The sequence below is a fragment of the Manis pentadactyla genome, chromosome 3, assembly GCF_030020395.1.
Source record: "Manis pentadactyla isolate mManPen7 chromosome 3, mManPen7.hap1, whole genome shotgun sequence".
NCBI classification, from domain to species: domain Eukaryota; kingdom Metazoa; phylum Chordata; class Mammalia; order Pholidota; family Manidae; genus Manis; species Manis pentadactyla.
In genome coordinates, this window is record NC_080021.1 from 155350991 (window position 1) to 155375536 (window position 24546).

Sequence of the window (24546 nt, forward strand, 5' to 3'; positions counted from 1 at the left end):
CAAAATAGAAGTTTAACTCTCTTTCACACAAAAGCATGGAAGTGGGCTTTCTAGGAGTAATATAATAGCTGTGATATTCAGAGCTCTTAGAAACCCATGTTCCTTCTACCACATTGTTCCTCCATCCCTATTTGTGAACTCATGGTCCAAGATTGCAGCTAGGGTTCTAGTCATCACATCTGCATTCCAGGCAGTAGGATGGAGAAGGAACAAAAAGAGGAGGTTAAAGCTATTCCTGTGTCTTTTAAGGGTGGTTCTGGGGGGTTGCTACATGGCATTTCTACTTATGAGCATACTAATGGTAAAGGAAGCTGAAGAAACAGAGTCTTTATATTTATCTAGCTAAACATAGGGAGTTCTATTAATGTGAAAGAATGGGATAACACACTGAGGACCAGCTGGCTGTCTTTGCCATGGCTGCCCCATTCAAATGAACTTCCATCTGCCCTTTCCAAGGGAACTTTCTTGGAGTTTATTTCAATACATTCCTCTTGCTTTCCAAACAGTGACTTCTTGTAATCATATTTTTTAAAAGACAAATACGTATGTGTTGTAAAAATTTACAAAATATAAAGAACAACATAAAAACCGTCCATGATTCCACAACCTAAAGATAATTACTGAAATAGCTCCATGTATAAATTATCCTTAACTCTAATGCCAAATAAGCAACTTGTGTCTAAAGAGGATTAAGATTTTTTTCAAAGTTTATGGTATTATTCTGTATATTCAGTTCTTCCCTCAGTAAACATTTTCAAGCATTGACTTTTCCCCCAGCATCTTGTTAATTGATGTGTGTGGCTAGGAAGGGGAAGCAATGAAGAAAATTTTTTGAATTAAATTTGTTGCTATGAAGTTACTTATAGCCTAGTACAAAGAGATAAGATATATGTATATGAAAAATATTTAAATGTTCATATATGAAATATATACATATGTATATTGGAAATAAAATTGGATATATGTATATAAAATATTGGAAATACATGGAAGAAGCTCGGAAAACTAATCAGGGCCCTGTAAGTGTCATATTTGTCTTAATGTATATAAAGGTATGCTAGAAAGCAAGAGATAAATGACACAAGATATCTTTAATTGTAGAACAATTCCTATTGGGGACAGTTGTTTGTAAAAATGACACCTTGGGAGCACACGTTGTATTTTTAGTTGCTGGAGAATGAAATTTGGATTACAAGTCCTTAGGATAGTCTGATTTAAGCAGTATTAGGAAATAATCAGGCCTAACATGGTTAAATTCTAACCTGTCCTGATTCCTAGATTTAGAAGCCCACACAGTTCATTTAAGGATAATTCAGCATGAAGCATGCCTTTTGTAACTTCAGAAATAACTAAACATGAGCCAGTTATGGTTCACTTAAAAATGTGATGTGTTTTGTCATGTTCTAAGTCCTGATGTTAAATCAGTGCATTTTTAAAAACATTTTTGAAGAGAAATACCTAAAACAAAAATTAATCTTTTCTGTTGAAAATGCTTGAGAAGGAAAAGTAACTATGTTAAGAAATAGAAAAATCTAGGAATTATACCAAAATATTAGCAATTGCCACTAGATGGTGGGATGTGATTGCCTTTTTTTCCTCTTTAGATGGCATGTACACATGACTTTTATTTTTTTTAACTTAGCATGAACTACTTTTGTGACTGGAAAAAGGTGGATTTTTTAAAAGAAATTTTTAAAAGAAACTATCATCAGTGGCACAGGCTCAGTTGAGATTAATGCTAAAGGTTAATGACTTGTTACTCGTTATAACCAAGTGCCGAGGAGAGCCCCTTGCAGTGCTCTGGAGCCAAGGGGCTGGTGCGCACTTTCAGAACCTGCAGAGAGCAGTGGGGCCGACTGTGACCCCAACTTCCCCAGGTGACCGAGGACGAAGCTGCTTAGTTTCCACACAAGGAACACAAACTCTTTCATGGAGAAATGACTGGCACAGCAAAGACAGAGGCTCTCTGTGCAGATGTTTAAATTGCTGGCTTTACTTTTTACTCCTGGCAACACTGGAATGAAGAACCCACGTTTTCAAAAGATCGCGGTTTCCTGTTTTCATTAAGAAAGCAGGGAATGCCTAACAGCTGAGTGCGCTGGGGGTGGTGTCGCCAAGCGGAGGGAGACTCATTGGTGAAAACTCGGCCTATGGTATTCGCGCGTGGCCCGGCTAAGTTTACCCGAAGGTCGGACCTCCTTTCCTTATGGGGTGAGGAGCCGGGGCGCGCCGCGAGCAAGCTGGTGAGCGGGGCAGCGGGGCGGGCGGCCCCAGCGAAGCACAGCGGGCGTGCGGTAAGGGTGCGGGCGGGAGGGCGCCGGGTAGGGTTCCGGGCCGGAGGAAGCCGGGGAAGGGGGCGGGCGGGCGGCCTGGGCCTCCTCTGCGCGGCTGGCGCCCCGGCCGCGGCGGGAGGAGCGCTGGGGGCCGCGACCCCGCCGGGTCCCGAGCGGCCCCGTTTGGAGCAGCCGCCTGGGTCGGTGAGATCCGCCTGTCTCTGACACCCGGGCCTGCAGTTTCTCCCGGCTTGCGGCATTCCAGACAGCACTGGAAAACAGGTCCGGCAGCATATTTTGAGCGAGCGCGTTGTCCATGTGTAGTTAAAAAGGGAAGAGAAGGAAAGACACTTTCTATTAGTATGAGCCTCAGTTTCCGGACACAGGCGCTCTTCCTCAGCTCACCCAGGGCTAGAAAGTGATGGTGCTGAGCACCTCTTTCAGACAGAATTCTTTCACCACGTGTTTTAAAAATGAAATCTAGTGCTTTAATTTTAACAGCTGGAACGATGTAATACTGTTTTAAGTCGAGACAGGAAGAAAACTGTTTTATTCCTCCGCTTGGCAGTCTTTTGTACTTTCCAGCATTTTGGAGGAAAGGGTGGGAACGGAGGCAAAAGGTTTACACTATCAGGTGTAAACGTTGTGCAGTGTAGAGACAAGGAAAGGCAGGCAGGCACCCCAAACTGCTGCAAGTACTTGGACCTTGATAGCCGCCAGCAGGCGTCTGTAGACAGGATAGGGGTAGGCGTACAAGTGACTTTTATTTTCACTCACTGCCTTTGGGTCCTTTCCATGGCTCTAAAAATGCAGAGCTCGTTATTATGGTTCTAGGAAAACACATTACTTAATCCTACAGTTTAAACAAACAAAAATGGTCTTGCTTTTTAATTAAAATGCACAGTTCAGTCAGCAGCAAGGTCTGTGCCTTGAAAGGTTCTTGTGTTTCCTTCTCTAAATGTTTGGTTTAGCCTGAAGTTGCGTTTACCAAATGCCATGTGATCTTGCACTTAGCGGGTATAGGTTTGCCATTATTTCCATCCTCCTTTGCGTTTCTTTGGCTATATCACTGATTCCACGGCATTCTTGAGGTAGTGTTTAGTCCAAAAGAAGTCAAAGAAGAGAAAACTTTTCTTCTAGATGGGACAGGGGTTTGGTTTTGTTTTTAAATGGAAGACACAAAGTAGAGCTGAAGGCTCTCCTCTGACTGTATTCTTGCACCCATGCTGCTGGAGTTAATTACTCATGGTCCCTCATGTCTCAGCTGTCACTGCAAGAAAGGTGTCAAGGCAAACTGTGATCTTGTGGAGGTGGGGAAGCACCAGGGCACGCTTGGCCACCGTTTGAAAGGCTGTACAGTCAGTCTGTAAAAGCAGAGTGGCTGAGAAAACTCACATCCCAGGCTTCCTGGATCTGCACTGACTCGGTCTGTTATTCTGAGACTTCACTTCTCGTGCCTCATATTAAGCTTTATAAAATGGGAGTCTTAATGACTGCTTTCTATATGTCCATGTACTGTAGATGACAAAAGAAGTGATCTACTTGAAAATGCTTTCAAGTCTTCTAATGCATTCTTTTAAAAAATTAAGTTTTTAAGTAAGGACTTAACTATGTGCTTGACTCTTTAAAATCATTATTGTAGAATATTCTTTAGCAACCTTACGAGTTAAATAGTTGTATTTCCATTTTTGCTCAGGGGAAAAACTGAAGTTCCCAGAGGCTTTTTAATTCATTGACTCGGCTGTTAAATTATAGGTCCAGGTTTAGAACATAGGCCTGCCAGCTCTTAAGTCGTACTGGCTGGTTGCACAGCAACATACACAAATTGGTTTTTACCCTTATGTATAATGCACATGACACTATAATATTCTCTTCTCTTTCAGGAGAAACAGATGTTCCAAGTGGAGATCATGACAAGGAACAGAAAGATCCTTATTTTGTGGAGACGCCCTATGGTTATCAACTAGACTTAGATTTCCTCAAATATGTGGATGACATACAGAAAGGAAACACCATCAAGAAACTAAACATCCAGAAGAGGCGGAAGCCTTGTGTGCCATGCCCAGACACGAGGGCCATCCCAGGTCAGCAAGGTATATGGACTTCCACTGAATCCCTCTCCTCCTCCAGCAGTGGTGACAACAAGCAGTGCCCCAGCTTCCTCGTGAACAGGAGCCAGGTTACATCAACTCCAATCCCAAGGCCACCCGCCCCTCTGGAGACCTCACCTACTTTTCTTACTGTCCCAGAGAGTCGACAGCTGCCACCACCCTCGCCACAACTCCCAAAGCACAACCTTCATGTCACCAAGACCCTGATGGAGACCCGGAGGAGACTGGAACAGGAGAGAGTCACCATGCAGGTGGCACCGGGTGAGTTCCGGAGGCCCAGGCTGGCCAGCTTTGGAGGCATGGGCTCTACAAGCTCTCTCTCCTCCTTGATGGGTTCTGGAAACCACAATCCTGCCATGCACCAGCTTCAGAATGGTTACCAAGGCAACGGGGATTATGGTGGCTATGCCCCAGCTGCTGCCACTTCCTCCATGGGGAGCTCCATCCGTCACAGCCCCCTGAGCTCAGGGATCTCCACTCCAGTGACCAATGTGAGCCCCATGCACCTGCAGCAAATCCGTGAGCAGATGGCCATTGCCCTGAAACGCCTGAAGGAGCTTGAGGAGCAGGTGAGAACCATCCCTGTGCTCCAGGTGAAGATCTCTGTTTTGCAAGAGGAGAAAAGGCAGTTGGCCTCACAACTGAAAAACCAAAGAGCTGCATCCCAGAACAATGTGTGCGGTGGTGTGAGGAAGCGGTCCTACAGCGCAGGGAACGCGTCCCAGCTGGAACAGCTCTCCAGGGCCCGGAGAAGTGGTGGGGAATTATACATTGACTATGAGGAGGAAGAGGTGGAGAGCGTAGAGCAGAGCACACAGAGGATAAAGGAGTTTCGGCAGCTCACAGCAGACATGCAGGCCCTGGAGCAGAAGATCCAGGACAGCAGTGGGGAGGCCTCCTCGGAGCTCAGGGAGCACGCGGGGTGTCAGTCCCAAGAGTGCCGGTCCGTGGCCGTGGGTGCCACTGAGAGAGTGGACGACACGGTCGTGTGCCGCTGGGGCTCCAGGTCCTGTAAGGACGCCGCTGTAGGGACAGTCATTGAGATAACGAATACTGGAGTCGGCGTGACAGAGACCATGCTTGGAGTGACTACTGAAGCTGACAGAGAAATTGAGCTGCAACAGCAGACTATAGAAGCCTTGAAGAGGAAGATCTGCTGCCTGGAAGTGCAGCTTAAAGAAACCACCCTTGACCAGGAGATGACTAAGCTCAAACAAGAGCTGCAGGCTGCTAGATCGAGGAAAAAGGTTGACAAAGCCATGATGGCCCAGCCCCTTGTTTTCAGCAAGATGGTGGAAGCAGTGGTGCAGACAAGAGACCAAATGGTTGGCAGTCATGTGGACATGGTTGACACATGTGTTGGGAACTCTGTGCAAACAAGTAGCGTAGGCATCTCCTGCCGGCCCAATTGTGAGAATAAAGTGCTGGGGCCTGAGCTGCCCATGAACCGGTGGGTTGTTAAAGAAAGGGTGGAAATGCATGACCAATGTGCTGGGAGGTCTGTGGAGACGTGTGACAAGAGCGTGGGTGTGGAAGTCAGTGTGTGTGAAACAGGCAGCAATACGGAGGAGTCCGTGAGCAACCTGACACTCCTCAAGACCAATCTGAATCTCAAAGAAGTGCGATCGATCGGCTGTGGAGATTGCTCTGTCAACGTGACTGTCTGCTGTCCCCGGGAGTACACCTCCCGGAGTGTGAACACGGACGCTGTGAGCCAGGGGGAAGCTGCTGTCATGGCCGTGCCTCATACCACAAGCCGGCACACTAGTACAGTTTTGGACCAGGTGGACCAGTTCACCAACACTGAGATGGCCACCCTTACAGAATCCTGCACCAACACTTGCCTCAGCACCTCGGACAAGCAGACCAGCACGCAGTCAGTGGAGATGCGGACGGTGGCGATAGGAGAAGGCCGCGTCAGGGACATCAACTCTGCCAAGCTGCGGTCCATCGGAGTCGGAACCGTGCTCTCGGGCAGTTCTGGGTTTGACAGGCCGTCGGCTGTGAAGACCAAAGAGTCAGGTGTGGGGCAGATAAATATCAACGACAACTATCTGGTGGGCCTCAAAATGAGGACCATCGCTTGTGGTCCTCCCCAGTTGGCCGTGGGGCTGCCAGCCAGCAGGAGCGTGGGTGTTGGGGACGAGCCTGTGGGAGAGCTGATGGAGAGCCCCCAGGCGCAGGCCCCATTGGGGATGATGACGGGTTTGGATCACTACATCGAGCGTGTCCAGAAGCTGCTGGCAGAGCAGCAGACGCTGTTGGCCGAGAACTACAGTGAACTGGCAGAAGCTTTTGGGGAACCTCACTCACAGATCGGCTCCTTGAACTCGCAGCTCATCAGCACCTTATCTTCAATCAACTCTGTCATGAAGTCTGCAAGCACTGAAGAGCTGAGAAACCCTGACTTTCACAAAGTGGGTCTGGGTAAACTCACAGGTAGGTGACTCTCTGAGGGACCTGGGGATGAGGAAGGGTCAGGACGACATATTCCCTGGAGGTAAGGATTGTTCTGAACTGCCGGAACCATTTTTTGGAACCACAGTGAAGGCTGTAGAGTGGTAACGAATCAGATGCAGACCAAAAGTCGAATCTGTAAGCAACTCTGTGGAATTTCATTGTCTGATAGTTTCAGGGCCCTCTGGCTGGGGGCTAGGACCAGAACAGGGAAAGAAAACTAGTGTTGGGGCTGTCTTCTGGGGCTGCTGGTTTGATAAAACATTTTCTAGTTCTTTAATACAGGATGGCCTGAAAAAAGTCTTACACTGTAACCACAGTTACCAGGGTATCACCAATAAAAAAAACTGCTGGCATGAAATATTTTTAATTAAAACTTTTATGAGGGGAGAGAGATTTCATTAATTTATTACTCAGCAAATAAAGGTTGAATTCCTGCTCTATTTCAAGCAGAGGTATAGGCTCCTATCCTCATGGGGCCCACATTCCAGCTGGGGGCACAAGCAATGAACAGTAGACCTAACGCATGTCAGGAGGTGATACATGCTGTGAAGAAAAGAATCCCAGTTTTGGGAAGAGTGAGTGGTGGTGGTCCAGGTGGGAGCTGTTTGAGGCAGGGTGGTGCAGGATGGCTGCTGATGAGCAGAACTCTGAGAGAGGGAGTGCTTTCCCACTCTTCATTCTGATAGGTGCTCACATTTTGTCTTTTTCATTGTTTCCTTTATTCATTGGGATTCCTGTTCACCCCTGCTTTTTTTAAAAATTGAAGCTAATGACTGAGATATTCCCATGGGAGGTGTTATGGCAGACGCCGTTTCCCTGCGAGCCTCATGAACACGGCGTGCCTTGCTCTCAGCTGCATGTGCCTCTGCGAGTGTGGGACGGCACCCTAGGCCTGCATCCGTTCCTGGCACTCCAGCTCTCAAACCAGCCCAGCCTGGGGAAGGAAACCACCCTTCCTTATACGTCCTCTGTAAAATGGGGATTCAAAGGGCGCCCATCCTATGAGGTTGTCAGGGTGTCCGTCACTAGCAGGCAGTCACACAGGGTGGCCTTTGTTGTCACCGGTGGTGGTGCTAGTAGCTTGTCTAATGTGGCTGCTTTTGCTGATATGCTGAACTGCAGTGTGAGGTTTGGGAAGCTACTAAGAGCATATTGTCTACTCTGACCAAATGCTACATGTACAATGAATATAAATGCTTCAAATGATTTGTATAGTGTGCGTTAAATTTAATTTTATGTGAAAATGTGCAGTGTAGACATACATGTAAGTAAACCATTAACAAAAATTTCAAATTCTTTCTTTCCCTTTGTAACCAAAAGGGATATGGCTAACATAGACTGAAACAGATCACTTTTATGTCTTTCTAGGCTTCTACTTCCAAATTAACATTAGTTGTTGATTAATAACTGAATATTGGTTTTTAGCAAATGCTGTGAAACAGTTTATTTTGGAAGGAAAAATGTGACATGACAGCTGATGTGGGATGTTTGCCTTTTGGAATCAAAGGAGTCTAGTAAATGTACAGGGGAGTCAGTTTTGAGTAGAATGATATGTGGACTGAAGCAAAGTCTGAGTAACTAAAAATATGTCTGTTTCCACTTCTTTTTAAAAATCATGATGTCAGATGTTGAAGTCAAAATAAAGAAGCTCATAAATACCTCCAGACAGAGATGGTACGGTAGATCTTCCATTATAAGAGCATTTTCCTGCCAGCCTTCCTCCCTCCTCCCCAAGCGGAGTTTCCGTTTCACATTCTTGCCTAAAATACTCAGCTGTACCATTGGAGTAATCTCCCTGACACCCTGAGTATCAGGACCAGGAAGAAGGTTTTGTCTGGCTATGTTACAAGTGTTTTTGGTCTATTCCCAGTCACACTGATACTCCAGACATCACAGTTTAGATGTGACCCTGCAAATGAACACCTAATTAATCAGCTAAAATTTGCAAGACTTACAGCATTCGTGAACAGAAGTGTAAATACTTTTATAAGCACTTACTTGATCATAGTGGCAGCTCCCCCTCAAGAACAACTTGAAAGTATTTCTGTAATTGACACCACATTTGTGTTTTAAATATTTTGCTATAAAGTTCTAATGAAGAAGGAATTAAGTTAGGAACTTAAGTTTTTGTTATCTGGTCTTTGTTATATAGGCCGAAAATTAAAGCAGCTTGACAAAGTAAAGCAGGGATTCTCAGCACCTGCAAGCTATGGAGAGTGAAAGTGTGTCAAAATGTCCCATGGCTTGCTTACTGTACACGCTGTCCAGGACAGGACATTGCTGTCACACAGTCTGGAATACAGTTCTATACCAAAGGCATGTGGAGTGTAGAAAGGTATTCCTTTCAGACTTCCTTTCCCCCCAAAAATGATAGAGAATTTGAGCTTGACATCACTAAAAAGAGCATATAAACTATCAGTTAGATGAACTGAGTGCTTTAAAGAAGTTGTTAAGTTTGGACTCCAAAGCCAGACATTCTGGGTTTAGTCTTTCTCTGCTGCTAGGACAAGTTGTCTTTGTTCCCTTGCTGGGTTGAACTGAAGATTTAGTGAGTCAATATGAGTAAAACATTTGGAATCGTCTGCAGAATATAAATGCTCAATAACTGCGGCTCTCATTGCTGTTATTAGTGTTAGTACTTCCAGAAATGGAAATGAAGACAAAAAACTGCCAAACAAAAATTGTACAAATGGTCTTTTGTTTTTAATCCAAATTTTTATCTTCATAATTCTGGCTGGCTGTTACCTTTTTCCCCAAATTATTATGCCTCTTCAACTAACAATTTTATCAACATAAATATAGAAAAATGGGAAAACATAAAATAAGTTGAATAAATTTTCATGGAGTAAAAAGGTAAAAATAAAGAGTTTCTGTTTTCATAGAAATGTTAGGAAAATATGTTTATTGTTCCTGTAAATCAGTTGGATTGTTTTAGTTTGAGGAGTGGGTTTGCTTTTTTTTCCCCCTGTTGCCTCTGAAAAGAGAGAATGAGAGAAAATTCTAGATAAATGACTTGCAGTTACAAATACTATAAAAACAGAAAACTGTCTCTGAGCAAATACAAACAAAACAATCTATAACAATGAAACTTAACTGCCTTCCACAATTTACAGAAAATTATTCCCTCATACTCAAACAAAAGAACTGCTTTCTAAACCAGTTTCCATAGTTGTACTCTTAGTTTTCTTGGGTTTCTTAAAAAATTTATGAAAGTGAAGTCTTTCCCGTAAGTGTGAGAGCAATTTTGTGGGCAGAGATCTAAGCCAAAGCAAAAGCAAGGAAATGAAGTTCTTACAAAATGCTGTTTCTAGTTAGTTTTCTCTTAGTTCGATTAAGATACCATGTACTTGTCCTAGTACTTGTTTTTTTTTTTTTATCACAATTGTCTTTTAATAAATGCTGTGAAAGCATCAGCTAATCCAAACAGCATTTCTAGGACCTTGTGGTATGTAATGTAATGGCATGGTATGGAGAAAGGCCCGCTCACCGGGAACTCAGAGGAGCTGCCTTCTGACGCTGGCTGCCCAGAACCCTCAGCACCACTTCAGAGAGGAGGGTTTCTGCTGCCATGTCTTTCTGTGTCATGAGCAGGTTGGATGAGCTTTTCTTGCTTGGGGCCCTTTTCAGCTGAATTATTCCAAAAACGTGGTTCTTCACCAGGCTGCCCATCAGACTCAAGTGGGAAAGTTTTTTCCTAAAATTCATAGATTTTCTGCTGCCACTCACTGCCACTATCACCCAAAAGGCCCACCCAAGCCCTATTTCAGGGAAATACTGTTGGAATAAACAGCTATAGAGCGAGGCTTCCTAATCTGGGGCCCATAGCTTCAAAAACAGTTTTGTGTCTGAAATTTTTATGAAGAAAGTGCTTAATTTTCATCAGATTATCAAGACGAATAGATGACCCTCAAAAAGATGGAAATTATGGGATGTAGGACATCTGGTACACACCATGGGAAAAAACACTTCACCCCTGAGGGAAATCTCTTACAAGTATTTAAAATCTGTCCACCACCTTTGTGAGGATTTCAGTTGACACTTGTCTGAAAACCTTACTCCTTTAAACTGATGCTTTATCATTTTTAATGGGTGTTAGTGAAACACATATGCACTCTGGAAAAAGGTGTGTCTTTACTTTGATTTGGATTGTCTGAATGAATCCTAAAGTATGCACTTCAATTCTGGCTGAAGAATGGAGGTCGGTAGTTTTCGAGGACTGAAATGACTTTGAGTTCCTGTAAATGATAAAGGGAGTTGTTGGTATTGGACAATGGCTACAGCTGTTTATTTTGCCAAGCAGTAGGTCATGCATATCTCAGGAAAGGCATTTAAAGTCTGCTCTGTCCCCTTCTCTGTTCAGGTCAACTGATAGCTGTGTGTTCAGTATCCACCTTCTGCAGCATGTGTACTATGCAGAAATATAAAGTGGTCTGTACCTTGAAGAATTTGCAATCCAGTTGGAAGCCAAGACATGTATACCGGAAATGGGAATGACAAGTGATGGCAGTGTATGTTAGCCTCCATCTAAAGTGCAAATAGAAAGTGCCTGAAGAATTCATCTCAGTCAAGCCGTCTGAGGTCTAGGGAGGAAATGAGCTTAGGGAGAGGAGGCCCTTAGCTGTCTCTGGAAGAGCACATCTGCTTAATCCAGCATTAGTTGATGCAGCCTGTCAATGTGGGTTTTTTTGGGCCAAGTCTTGGGATAATGTGTAATTAGATGTGGATTCTTAATCCACTCTAGCATTTTAATTTCTAAGTGTCCACTTTTAGATACATTCAAGACAGCTGCCAGCATATTCCCAGGAAAAATATTAAAATGGCCTTAGAAATTATTAGACTGCATCTCTGACCATTTAGGATCTCAGTGTAAGTAGCTTGGTGACCATGTGCATTGGCATTCAGGCAGAGTTCTGAGGGGTGAGCCTTGAAACAAAAAGTGATTGTCCTTTCTCCTCCATCAAAGCTGCATACTTCCCCCCAAAAGTAATACATAACAAAAAAAGAAGGTGATCTTTCATGAATTATCTCTCCTCTCTATTCCCCAAACCAATTTCTGGGCTGAAAAGGGTGAATTTGTGCTTAAGCCCTTTTCTGTATGGAAAAACTAGACATATTATTTCAGATCCCTTTGAATTCTTATACTTTGGGAAATACCTAAATGACTGAATAGACTCTGTAAAAATTCAGAAATTTCAGACCTAATTCTTGATGAGTAAGCTAGATGTTCTTTAAAAACCAAATCACATCTAGCAGAAAATTTGGCACAGTGACACAACTAGTTAGCTGGCCACAGTGTTCGTGGTTGTGTTTTCAGAAAGCACTTGGTAATAGAAATAAGAATATGGGTTAGCATGCCAGGAGAGATGGAATATGCGAACAGGGCAACTTTAAAAATCCATTTTAATATATTTTTAATTCAGTTTTCTAACAAATTTAGAAACAATGCCATATACCAACTATGTCTCATTTTAGGTGGATAAATGTCAGGAAATGAGGTGATTGCTATAAAAACTCCTCCAGCTCTATTTTCATTGAGTTATTTGTCTTAAAAAAGTCAAAGTAAAAAAGTTTTTCATTTTATGTTACCTATTTTTACTTCATATTATTTATTATAGTTTGCCTTAGTTGGTCTAATTATCCATGTGTGAAATGCCCAGTGTGCCTTAGAATTAGAATTCATACTTTGAAGGTGTTCTTATTTTCCAGAACACTGAGATTTCTGATACTTGCTGTCTTTCAGTCATGACTAATCTGGTCATGTCCTCAAATGAAGCTCATGCTTTATTGGCATATATGGTCTTTATAAGCTGGAGTTAACCACCGAAGACTTGACATGGTTGCTCACTCCCCTGTTCACCGATCCCCCAGTGGTCTCTTCAGAAACCGCTGCCACCTGGTGGGGATTCTGAGCATGTAGGCCAGATGCCAGAATTCTGAAGGTGTTTTGAGATCACTTCTGTTGTTGTACCCATGTTGTTTGGATAGCATTTACCGTTGGTCATGGATGTCTATCATCACTGGTCCAGGGCCATTAATAAACCCCCAGTAATTCCTAAAAATTCACACAGTCCAATTTGATGGATTAAAATCAGAGGGAATTCTCAATACTTCTTTTCAGCTGTCCAGTTTTATAGAGGTTAACTTAATTCAGTGGTTCTCAATCCTGGCTGTACATTTGAATCACTTGTGGGGTGGGGGTGCTTCTTAAAATACCAATTCTTGGGCCCACTTGTAGGTAGTGTTTTGCATCTCTATTTAAAGTCTCCACACACCCACCTCCACCCCCCAAGCTCAGGTGATTCTGCAGGGCAGCCAGGGTGGAGGCCACTGGATTTTGTTGGCCATTTTATTTCTGGCTTTCTTGGCCACACCTTTCTTTTTACTTGAAGACAGCAGTCCTTTGTCAGTCTTATGCTGATGCAGGTGTTTTTCTGTGTAACGAGGACGGGGCCTTACCAAGTTCAGACAATTGTTTATGCACCATTTAAGTGCAGCCAGAGTTTTGACATCATTAGAAAAATACTCTTCTGGCAATACAGGTGACAAATTCCCTCTGATTTCAGCAAATGAGAACTAGCTTAACATTTAATGCTTTTTGTTTTGCTAGTTAGTCTCAACAGAATATCTGTGACTTTGCACTGAATTACACAAGCACTTAGTTGGAGGACTGTGTTCAGTATTGTATGTGTTTTGGTGAGGGAGGCAGACTTGTGAAGGAATCTCCCAGGGAGCTCCCATGCCTATCGACCTAGAGAAGGGGGGATTATGCTATTGATTAGTGGACAAAGTTCTGTTTATGGAATTAGGAAATGTGGGTTCTAGTTGAGCTCAGTGGCCTCAGGCTCCCGAGTCACTGAACCTTCCTGGCCTTCAGAATTCTTAGCTTGGATATCTGAAAATGAAAATGTAGCTGATCTTGAATGCCTCACTTTGAACATTTTGCCTCCTTCTACCCTTTTTTATTGGTGTCACTGTTTTAAACCAGCGGCTTCCAAAGTAGGCCACCAGTATCAGAATTACTTGTGGATGGGTCAGTGGGGGATGTCAAAATGTCCATCACTGGGCCCCTATCCTAGATCTGTGGAATGATTTTCTGGCAGCAAGTGCCTGGGAATCTGTATTTTAATAAATATCTCAGGTGATTTTTATGAACAGTGGAGTTTGAAGAGAACAGTTTTAGAAATTGTCATAGTTCTTTTTCTTCTGATTACTTCAAGATACAGTCAGTACTTACATTTCTTCAAAGACTCTAAGCGATTTCAGAGCTTTAAAAGACAAAGTTGTGATCAAATTCTTATATAAACATGACATTGTGGATAGATTACAATTTTTATTTGTATTAGTGACTTATGTTTATATGTATAATTAAGTTATATGTATAATTAAGGAGATAATAGAAACACAACAAAGAAAAAAATTATAACCTTTAATTCCTTAGCATTAGAAAAGCAGTGTTATGCAGGTTTGCTATATATCCTTCCAGACTTTCTCTAATGTGTACACATATAATTATTTACTACAGTAAGCTATTTTCTCCATGCTATTTTATACCCTATTTTCAAACTCATCAGTATATTTTTTAATCTTTCTTAATCTTTCTATGTTAATAAATGTCCACCCCTATCAGCATTTTTAATGGCTGCATGGAATCCCTTGTATAAATATACCAGAGGGTATTTCTTATTAGCAAACTGTGAAATCTGCCTTTTTTTTTTGTTAACTTTTTGCCATGGAAACAATGAACATCCTTCTACATATTTTCATATATCCTTAGGATAAAATTTCTAGAAATGAAATTGCTAGTCAAAAAAATTTTTATTGTTTTTTTAAAAATGATTTTTAGTCACCATAGCAAGTACAGGGAAAAGTTAAAGTCACCATTGCTTCCAGATAACTTTTCTATATATGTGTGTGTGTATAGTAATATGCTTTCATAGGATCATACCATACATAGAATTTTATTATCTACTTTTCTCATGTAACCATATGTTGTAAACATCTTCCATGTCAGCCACATTGAAAGGTCTGATACACCTATATACATCAGTTATGTAATATCACTTAGTTCAATTTTTCTTCTTCAGTCAGTGAATAAATATTAAGTTTCTAACATGTGCACAAGCCATTTAGTAGGTGTGGTAAGAGAAACAAAGATGATTAGAACGTTCTCATGCCCTCAGAATATTTATAGAAGAGAGTGAGTCTAAAGCAGTCACACAGATCATCTGTACCTCATATTACAGATCCGGTTAGGGTCTGAAAGCTGGGCAGTGAGAGTTCAGAGAAGGGAAGGTCATTTTTAGTGAGGAGATGGGATAAGGCTCACCGAGGGGGAGTGCTGAGGATCTGGCGGCGTGCAGGGGGAGAAGGAGCATGCAGGTGGGAGAAGGTGGAAAGCCTAGTAAGGAGAGTGGCCAGGGAGGTCAGCGTCTCCACTCAGCCCAGGGGTGGTGCCTTTGCTGGGATGCCATCCCACCTGGGAAAGGATTGAGGGCATAGTGAGAAGCCAAGTTGGGGAAGTGGTAAGTTGGCGCCAGGTTGTGAATGACCTAGAGTATCGGGCTAAGCAGTGTGGACTCCATTTCCTGAGCAGTAGGGAGTCTTTTAGGTTTGCTCAGGGTTCCTGTAGCTGAGTAAGAATGGAATTTGAGCCGAGGGAGTTTTGCTCTGCAGCACTATGCAAGGGCTATTACGGCAAAGGGCGCAGGGCCGTCAGCTTGCTATGCCCATGGCCTAGGCCAAGGCCAGGTGGTAAAGCCACAGCAGAGAGCAGAGAAGCGGCCTTGCAGAGTTAGAATGACAGGTCCTGGCAGATGCGGATCTGGTCATAAAGGGAAAGGTTAAGAGTCAAGAAGGTCTTGGGGGCTAGAGTTTGGGTGGCTTCAATAGTGCCATTTGTGCAAAAAGAAATCACGGGGAAACACTTGGGAAAATGATGCATTGCAAAAATATTAAATAGCAACAGCAGCAAAAAATCAGTCCATTTTGTTTGATCCCAGCATCATACACTTCTACATCCTTCTTGCTGACAGGCAATACTTTGGAATGCACCCGTAAGTGCGGAGGCCTTAAGTCAGGAGGACCACTAAACACCCAGACATCCCAGCATAAGCAAGAGGCGGGGACCACGCTAGGGAGGCCCGTCGGCAGCCAGGATGCCTTCTCCTTGCAGGAAAGCACACTGCCTCACGTGAACCTCACCGACGACCAGATGGCCGCTGGCCTCTATGGTAACTCTCCGCGCTCAGAGTCCTTCCCAGTGGCAGAATTCTAGAACCAGCCCTGCCAGCATTCCAGTCTAATGTCAGTGCATCTCATAAATTGACTTGGAAGAACAGCTATACAGTTGTAGGAAGGTAGGCCTAGAATATCCTTAAATTAAGATGACTAAAGCGCTGTGCAATCCCCTTAAGAAAACCCATCTGATTTTGTGAATTATGAAACATTTTAAATAGCATTTCACTGTTCACCTTCTGGCAGACAAATTTTTTTCCCAGCTATCTCAACTGAAGGGAAAGAATAATCATCTATTTTAGTGCTTAAATGGTTTTTGAGGATCAAATGAGATATGACATCACTTTATAAACAGTAAAGCCTGATACAGATGCTAGTTGTCACTCTTTTTGTTTTGTCTGGAAGTACTAATGGACTTTTTTTTCCATGTGAAGGACTTTGAATTATTTTCTTTGCATGTACACAATTTTCCAGTGGATTTTGCACAAGTTTCTCATATATGCTTGCCAAGATCTATATTACATGAATAAGAAAGAAAACAAATGTACCTAAAGAAAGATTGTCTATCCACTTCACTTCAAGGGGTCTGAGTTATGTTAATTTTGATCACTTTGATTCACTTTTTCACAGTATGTACTAACAATGAAAGTACACTGAAATCCATCATGAAGAAGAAAGATGGCAACAGGGATTCAAATGGAGCAAAAAAGAATCTTCAATTTGTTGGCATCAATGGAGGGTAAGGAAAAATGGTGGTATTAGCATTCATACATGGTCTATCTGTCTCCTATGCCTTCTGCCTACTTGAGTCATATTTAAAGGTACCTAGTCTGGGATGCTGCACATCTTGGTGATGGAAGACTTCCTCCTCAGAAAGGTGCATTTGGGCTTCTCTTCTCTCCTTTTCTTTATATCTTTAAGGATACATCAGTCTCTAAAAGATACCTGATGATGCTGAGCAATTTACATCTCACCTCTGATCTGAAAACAATAGCCCTCAGCAAAAGCAGCAGGTTTCCTGCATTGTTGGACAACTTATGCTTACCTATATCAGAGCAGAAACAGACTGAGAGTGTCACTCCATGGGCCACTGGTACATCCGGGCCTTCAGAATAGGTTGTTTTGCTTAGCTCTCCATGTTTACAAACAAAACTGGAGGGCCTTTCCCCTGAATAACCACCTAGTCGTGTTAGCAGTTCTTTGCTTTCTAAATAGAATGTTTTTGTTGTTTAGTCCTTCTCTTAATTGGCCCAGGGAAATAGCTAAGCTTGTTTGTCCCCCTACAAGTGAATCAAAGTAATGGATACATGGTCTCCACAAGGAGGCAGTAGTGCAGGGTTAGTTGAGATAATATTTATAGTAAAGTGAACCACAAAGATTTAGCTTAACAGTGCCAATTTTCCAAATCTCTAAAGTTTTATTGGGTGATGTGACTCAGAAGGTTTTGGAAGAAATGTATCAGATGAACTACTGGTTACTTACATAATCCGTTCATCTTGACACTGAGAGAATTAATGGAGCAAAATTAATAGAATGAAAGGGAAAGAAAAAAGGAAACAGAAAAAATGAACAACTGCAGACCTGATTTTCATAAAGCAACTTTGGTTTACACTATACGTGCACATCTGCACACACACCTCCCCCCACACAACTTCCACCAGTGGTATATGATACCAGTTGGCAACCCAGGTTATCCCTTTTAAGTCAGAACCCATTTAAAACCGCCAGGCTTTTGTTTTTCTTTCGTTCTTCACCAGGCTTTTAAACAGACCTTACTCCGAACTTCTAAGTGCAGGGTCTGAGACCACTGGTGAAATTTCTGCAGTCAGTTGGCAGCTTTCCCTTCATAAACATTTCTGTCACTGGGTCTTTATGGGCACACCTTGCATCTCCTGAACTCCCAATTGCCACCTAGGTATGAAACAACCTCAAGTGATGATTCCAGCTCAGATGAAAGCTCTTCTTCCGAGTCAGATGACGAGTGTGATGTCACTGAGTGCCCTCCTGAGGAAGAGGAGGAGGACGAGGAGGACGGAGACACTCGGGGAGTGGCGGAAGGCCGCCAGGCAATTAATATTGAAGGTTTCGAGTCCGCCAGGGTGGAAGATGAAATGCAGGTTCAAGAATGTGAACCTGAGAAGGTGGAAATCAGAGAGAGGTGTGGTACAATCCCCTCCCCTCCCCTCCCCACTCCCAACGTTAATGTTCTTTGGCAGTAGAACTAGCCGGTTAGGAGATTTTACAATTGTATCTGGTCTTTTTAATCCCCAGTGGAAAGCTAAACTTTACCTGTTCCTTAGAGGTACACACATCTTGTCATGATACTGATAAATACAAGTGCAACAGGTCTCCCAGATCTCTTATAATAGCAAAGAGTAGGGCTTGACAACCATTCACCTTTATTTTCTTCAACTATTTGTTAACCTAACTTTATGTGTGCAGCCACCATACACAGAACTGTTGCACACCACTAAAGTTTTCATTTGTTAAACAATCCACCTTATATGTAAAGGCATGTTAGAATATTTTGTGGCTAGCCCATTTCTTTTAAGGTTTCAGATTTTGTCATTAGCCATTTGTCTTGGTAAAGGTATCAGTACTGTCACTACCAGATCTTTGCGTGTAAGAGGAATACTTTTTTTGCCTCAAAGATCATGCTTACTATAAAGATGATGTAGGCAGGCACATGGCTGTATTTTGTTGCTCACCAAGTGATTGGGAATACCACAAGGATGGATTTGGGAATGTTATTATAAATAGCAACTGAAATATCAAACACTCTGGTTGGCTGAAGCATGTACCTAAAGATGTAGTGAAGTTTAAAGATTATTAGCAAATATGGAATCAATGCTTATAAGACAAGAGAACAGATGGAAATTTCACTGTGGTTTTTCACTGTGTGAAGTATAAATAGGACGTTTCAGAAAACGTACCTCTGTTTAATTTGGCAAAGGAAAGTTTAACTACATTAACACAAGGTAAGTGTTTTTAGTTTCTATTTCCAAGTATTTTCAAATGGCTCAATATCTTATCATCTGCCTTTTTTAACAGCTTTATTGAAATTTAATTTATTTGCCATATGTCCTCTGATTTTGAAGTTTACATTTTCATGTGGGTTAAACAAACACTTGCCGAGTCACCAAATGTGAGTTCAGATGTGTGGTTTACTGGTCAGCATAATGGGTATGTGGTAATTCAGATGCTTCTACCCCTTAAGAGTAAAAACGTTTTTATGGCCTTTGACCAAGAGGAGCAAAATGTCTTAAATATTATTCCATAAGGTCATAAAGACCAAACTGGTGAAGCCCAAAGCTGCTCTCATGACAAGACCGGAGCTTTGGCTGGAGGTGTTGGCTCGGCATGCTGTGTCAGTCCTCGGATGCCCAGGGATGCCTGGCCCACCTCCAGGCAAGCGCCCTGCTCTGCCCTGGCTGCCAGGGGTGACACAGGCCTCTGGTCTTTCAAAGGAGTATGGAGTTTGAGGGAAGAGTGTCTTTCCTTTTGTAGCCAGTCATGAGCTCTCTTTTATTTTTTCCCATTAGGTATGAATTAAGTGAAAAGATGTTGTCTGCATGCAACTTATTGAAAAATAATATAAATGACCCCAAAGCTTTGACCAGCAAGGATATGGTGAGTCTGACTTCCAGACATCGCCCCCTGTCTGTACAAAGTGCCCAAGTGGACACCAGTGGCACGGTGTCTCAGGCCTGCTCCTCGCTGTTGTCTGCATGCTTACCCCCCAGGGCTATTCTGAGCATGTGTGGGCACAGTAGGCATCAGGCTGCCCTGCTCACTGGACCACCCTGTGAACACTTCCTTCCGGCCCAACTTTAGACATCATTTCCCCACCCTGTACTTTTCTCGGGGCTGGAGCATCTGTGAGGCATATACTTGCTCAGGGAAGAGGGACTGATTGCCATCAGTTGTCATCATTCTACACATTCTGCCTCTGCTTACAGAACCTTGTGATCCAGAGAGCAGAATCCCAATTTTTTTTAAGTTAGCATATGTCTTTAAAAGAAACCTATCTGGGCTGAGGTCAACATTCCTTTCAATTATGAAACTGCGTATTATGTTCTGGTGTGGAATGCAGGCGGCCACTATTTTTAAACATAGAAATAACTGCACTTGTCATCTTCTCACAGTTGACAGATTCAGAAGCAAACAGCAAAGAGGTTGGCGGTTGTCTTAGTGAGCATGAACAGCACAACATCGCAAAGATAAATATTTCTGTGGCGGTGGGGAATCTGATGCCCTTGCTAAGTGTGTTGCTCGTCACTGGTGAAGTTTGGATGTGTGGCTTCTTTCACAGCTCAGACGGACCCTCTGGTTGACAGCTGTACTTCCCCATTGAGAAAATGTAGCTTATTGTGTTATTTCCTATAGTAATGTGCATTTGAATGTTTGCCTATTAGCAGTAGATTTAATAGGTGTTACGTTGAGTTAAGTTAGCAGCTAGGGAGAAAGTTGATGTGAAAGTCACACAAAACTATAGTTATGAAACCAAAATTTTAGGACCAGAAGAGACTTATGGAATTATCTAACCCTAGAGGAGCAAATTGTTTTCCTCTTGTACAACAAACACAATCTGAAGAATTGTGGTGGTCACAAGCTTGAGAAATGTGTGGGTGGGTGAGCCCATTGAGGCCACTCTATCTGGCCCTTCCTGCTTTAACTGAGTCCCTAAAGATGATGAGTCTTGTCTAGGGTGGCAGCTACTAGTTAGTGCTGGGACTAGATTATACTTGTCTTGAGTTCTGATCTGTGTTTTACTTATCCCAACTGAATAATAGTACCTTACTCTATGGCATCTTTTTTTTTTAATTATACTATCTTCTCCTATTAGTTTATATTGCTATAGAAATTTAAATTTATCAGAACTAACTGTCTTGACATTCAGTTAGCATGCTCAAAAGGAGCAAGGTAGCCATATTTATAGAAGGAAATACTAAATAATTTTCCTGGTCTCATGGGGTCATAGAACTACATGTTGAACTCCATCATTATAAACTAAATGCCTGTTTACATGTTAGTCACAAATATTAAAACCATGAAATGTCACTCAAGCATTAATACTTCCCACTAGGTTTAACATTAACTTAAAACTGGTGCTTTCAGACCCCAGCTTTATAGCCATGATATTCTTTCTTTTACCGTTCTCAAAATACTAGGTTATGTGACCTTCCGGGAGGACTTCACATTTCTGCAGCCCCAGATTGCCAAGCATACTGGCAGGCACACACTCTGTGACCAGTACCTTTTAGTCAATTGAATATTCATTCAGCAAAGAAGTATTTAAAGTGCCGTACCATGAAAAGTAGTGGACATGTGAATGGTCACAATGCCAGGGACATATATTGGAACACCAGACATACAGCAGTAATAGAGTTTGACACCCAGATAACAGAATTTCCCTTCCTTCTGTGGGAGGACTCCAAAGAAATAGAAATCTGAATGTGTGAGCAGAAGAGTGAACAGAGTAAACAGAAGAAAAGGAAAAATTAGATGAATCCTTTCCTGGCCAGGACCCTTCTCACAGAGTGGCCCAAAATGTGATTGAATGGGCTCCGACTGAATAACCTGTAGCAGGAAGATAAAGAGATGGAAGCTTTACCATCCTAATCCTCCTGTTGAATAGCAAGAGGACTTACTGGGCTACGATGCTTTTGGCACAGTCTTTCCATCTTTTTGGATATGTTTTTAAGCCTTTAAAGAGTAAGCAAAGCACAAATGAATGGTAAACTCATATAAAAGAGGGCTCATGGGAAAAGTATTTCCCCCCTTCACTAGCGATGGCTGTGCCCAGTCTACATTGACCTTCATGTGGTCCGTGTTTGGCCTGATCATCCATGAAACACATGCCATGTTCATGTGTCCATAGCCTACAGGAGGGCAAGTGGGGCTGATGATCTGAATGAGAAATGTAATTTGGCTCAGAACTGCTTTTTATTCCTTTTCCAAGGTTGAACATTTATATTTGGGATTGGGATTGGAGTGGAAATTGACTTGGCTGCATACTTAACAGTCTCACAGCCTAGTGTTGTGGGGATGTGGCGTTAACGTTGGTCTGGATAGGAAGAATGCAGCATAATTAAGTGATGTCTTTTGTCCTGATTACTGTGTAAATCATGTGGAAGGCCGAGATAACTGCATATTAATAGTTGAGTAATAAATGGAGCCAGGCCTACTGTTGTACATATACTGCCTCGTGTTGTCCTCATCAGAAGCCCTGTGAAAGGATTTTTATGACCCCCATTTTGCAGATGAGGAAGCAGAGGCACAGAAGAAGTATCTTCCCCAGGACTATACAGCTTACAAGGCACAGAGCCAGAGTGTGAACCATGCGCAGTGCCGTGTCTTCTCTTTTATAGATGTTGGAATATGTTTAAAATCAGGAGGGATGTTCCAGTTTGGAGTTAGAGGCTTCTCTTAGGACACTGGGTTTCCTTAGTTCTTTAGAGAGCGAATTCTGTCTGTGTCCACTTTGGCTATAAAAGGCCTGGTTTCTTGGGCTTTCAGCTAGGCCTCAAGGAAAGGTCTATAAATAGAAGAACTAATGGCCGCTTACTTGGTGTTTTGGCAGAGGTTCTGTCTGAACACTCTCCAGCACGAGTGGTTCCGCGTGTCCAGTCAGAAGTCAGCCGTCCCGGAGATGGTGGGGGACTACATCGCCGCTTTTGCGGCCATCTCCCTGGACATCCTCCGTCACATCATCAACATGGCGGACGGCAATGGGAACACGGCCCTGCATTACAGCGTGTCCCACTCCAACTTCGAGATTGTGAAGCTGCTCCTGGACGCTGGTACGCCACCTGTCCGGTCCCTTCTCTAGCTGCGCTCAGGTTGTGCCTCGTCTCAGAGAAACTGCTTTGTCCTCTCATCCGTGCTGTGACCATCCTAAAATCCTTGTCATGCTTTTCCACATGATGGGGCAAGAGTATCGTTCTTGAGTCACTTGTGGGAGGCTTGAAATTTAAACAAAACTGGGTCACAGACACTCCAGATCTGTTTTGAAGGGATGTTCTGAGGATCCTCTTGCTGCAGTGTGAGTGTGTTCAGGCAAGGCATATCCATGGTGATAAGTTCGACGCATTCCCTCCTGAGCTGAATTGTGCAGGCTCAGCGGGTTCATTCTCAGGAGGCAGAGTGCTGCTCACAGGCCCAGAATCAGAGCTATGGTGTTCGTGGGGTGCTCTGTTTGTCCTTGCACCACGACCCCCACCTGAATGCCTTGCAGAGGTGTGCAGTTAGTCAGGTTGGGAACTAAGCAAAGACACTGGGACCTATTAGGGTAGATTCAGCACTATTCCTCCCAAAGTTCACCTTGCTGTTGGGGAATTTGCACAGAACAAAGACAGTGTTATTATTATAACTGAGCCGTAGTAATGAGAGCAGTAAAAATTCTTGTTTACAATTGGAATTGGCCATCCCAGAATATTGCCAGAGAATGTATCAAACATTAAGTGAGGGGGTAAGGCATAGAGAAGTCCCCTGGAGAAATGGTGAGCTTTCAACTTTTTGTTCAAATGGAGCAGTCCATTAGTCATATAGTCCCAAATCATTTTTATTTTTGAAATACATATTTTTACTTGTAATGTGTGACTGATACAGAATTCACAGTACCTCAGTATAATTAATGACAACACAATATGAACATATGAACATCTAATTTAGAATATGCAATAAAATTGCCCAATTTTCCCATACTGTTTCTTGACCCAACTGTCCAGTATTTCTACTGTGTCAGTCCAGAGGATACTGGATTAATGCTGAGAAGAAACAAAACAGATTTATCCTTTTTTCTCTTCTAAGGTTGCTTGTTCCCACTTTAGGGGCCATGTTAGGATAAGAGGGCTTCCCTCTTACAGGAAGGAACCCCAAGCCTCCTTGCCTTCCTACTTCCCAGACTATAAACAGAGCTGGTGATACTGTCGGCCCACGGTATTGTTTAAACAGAAAAGTGGATAATACCCAGGAAAGGTAAAAATAAGATTTCAGGATTACTCCTGAAAGTAGTAATTTAATCTACCTTTGGGCAGTTTGCACAGATGAGATATTATGGTAAATTAAATGGTTTCAATTCTATTGTTGGATAGCTCTGGTTCGTCACTTGTCTAGATTTACTTTTTACTGCTTACCATTATAGGCTAAGATTGTGGCTCCATAAAGTTCCTTTGTAAATCTGGGATCCTATAGCCTCTGTGAAGAACTGAGCGTCACAAATCCTGAAGGGCCTCAAAGAGCATGTCTGCTCACCCGCTTCTCCATCACACAGCCTGTGCTTTCCTTTTTCCTTCTCTGTATTAAAAATTTTGCACTTTTGTAAATGCCATTACATTCCTAGTATGCAGTTGTTTTAGAATTCAAGTTCATGGTATCTTCTCACTCCTCCTGATGGAAACATCCTAAGCATTTTAACTATATTTGGTCACACATAAAAGCTGCTCTCCTGCACTTCCCATTCCTTT

General features: G+C 42.8%; 1 protein-coding gene across 5 annotated transcripts in view; it reads left to right on the plus strand.

The window, feature by feature from the left end:
- Positions 1-24546, plus strand: part of KANK1 (KN motif and ankyrin repeat domains 1) — a 193344-nt gene that overhangs the window by 163248 nt on the left and 5550 nt on the right. For 2 of the 5 annotated variants that reach the window (XM_036928455.2, XM_036928456.2), the window contains 6 exons: positions 4157-6823; positions 15877-16074; positions 16709-16817; positions 17994-18236; positions 19621-19708; positions 22662-22881. In XM_036928455.2, the coding sequence (XP_036784350.2) occupies positions 4157-6823; positions 15877-16074; positions 16709-16817; positions 17994-18236; positions 19621-19708; positions 22662-22881 (3525 nt within the window). Of the gene's footprint in view, positions 1-2373; positions 2556-4156; positions 6824-15876; positions 16075-16708; positions 16818-17993; positions 18237-19620; positions 19709-22661; positions 22882-24546 lie in introns of those variants that run through there. The other 3 variants (XM_036928458.2, XM_036928457.2, XM_057498605.1) reach the window with 3 other exon arrangements.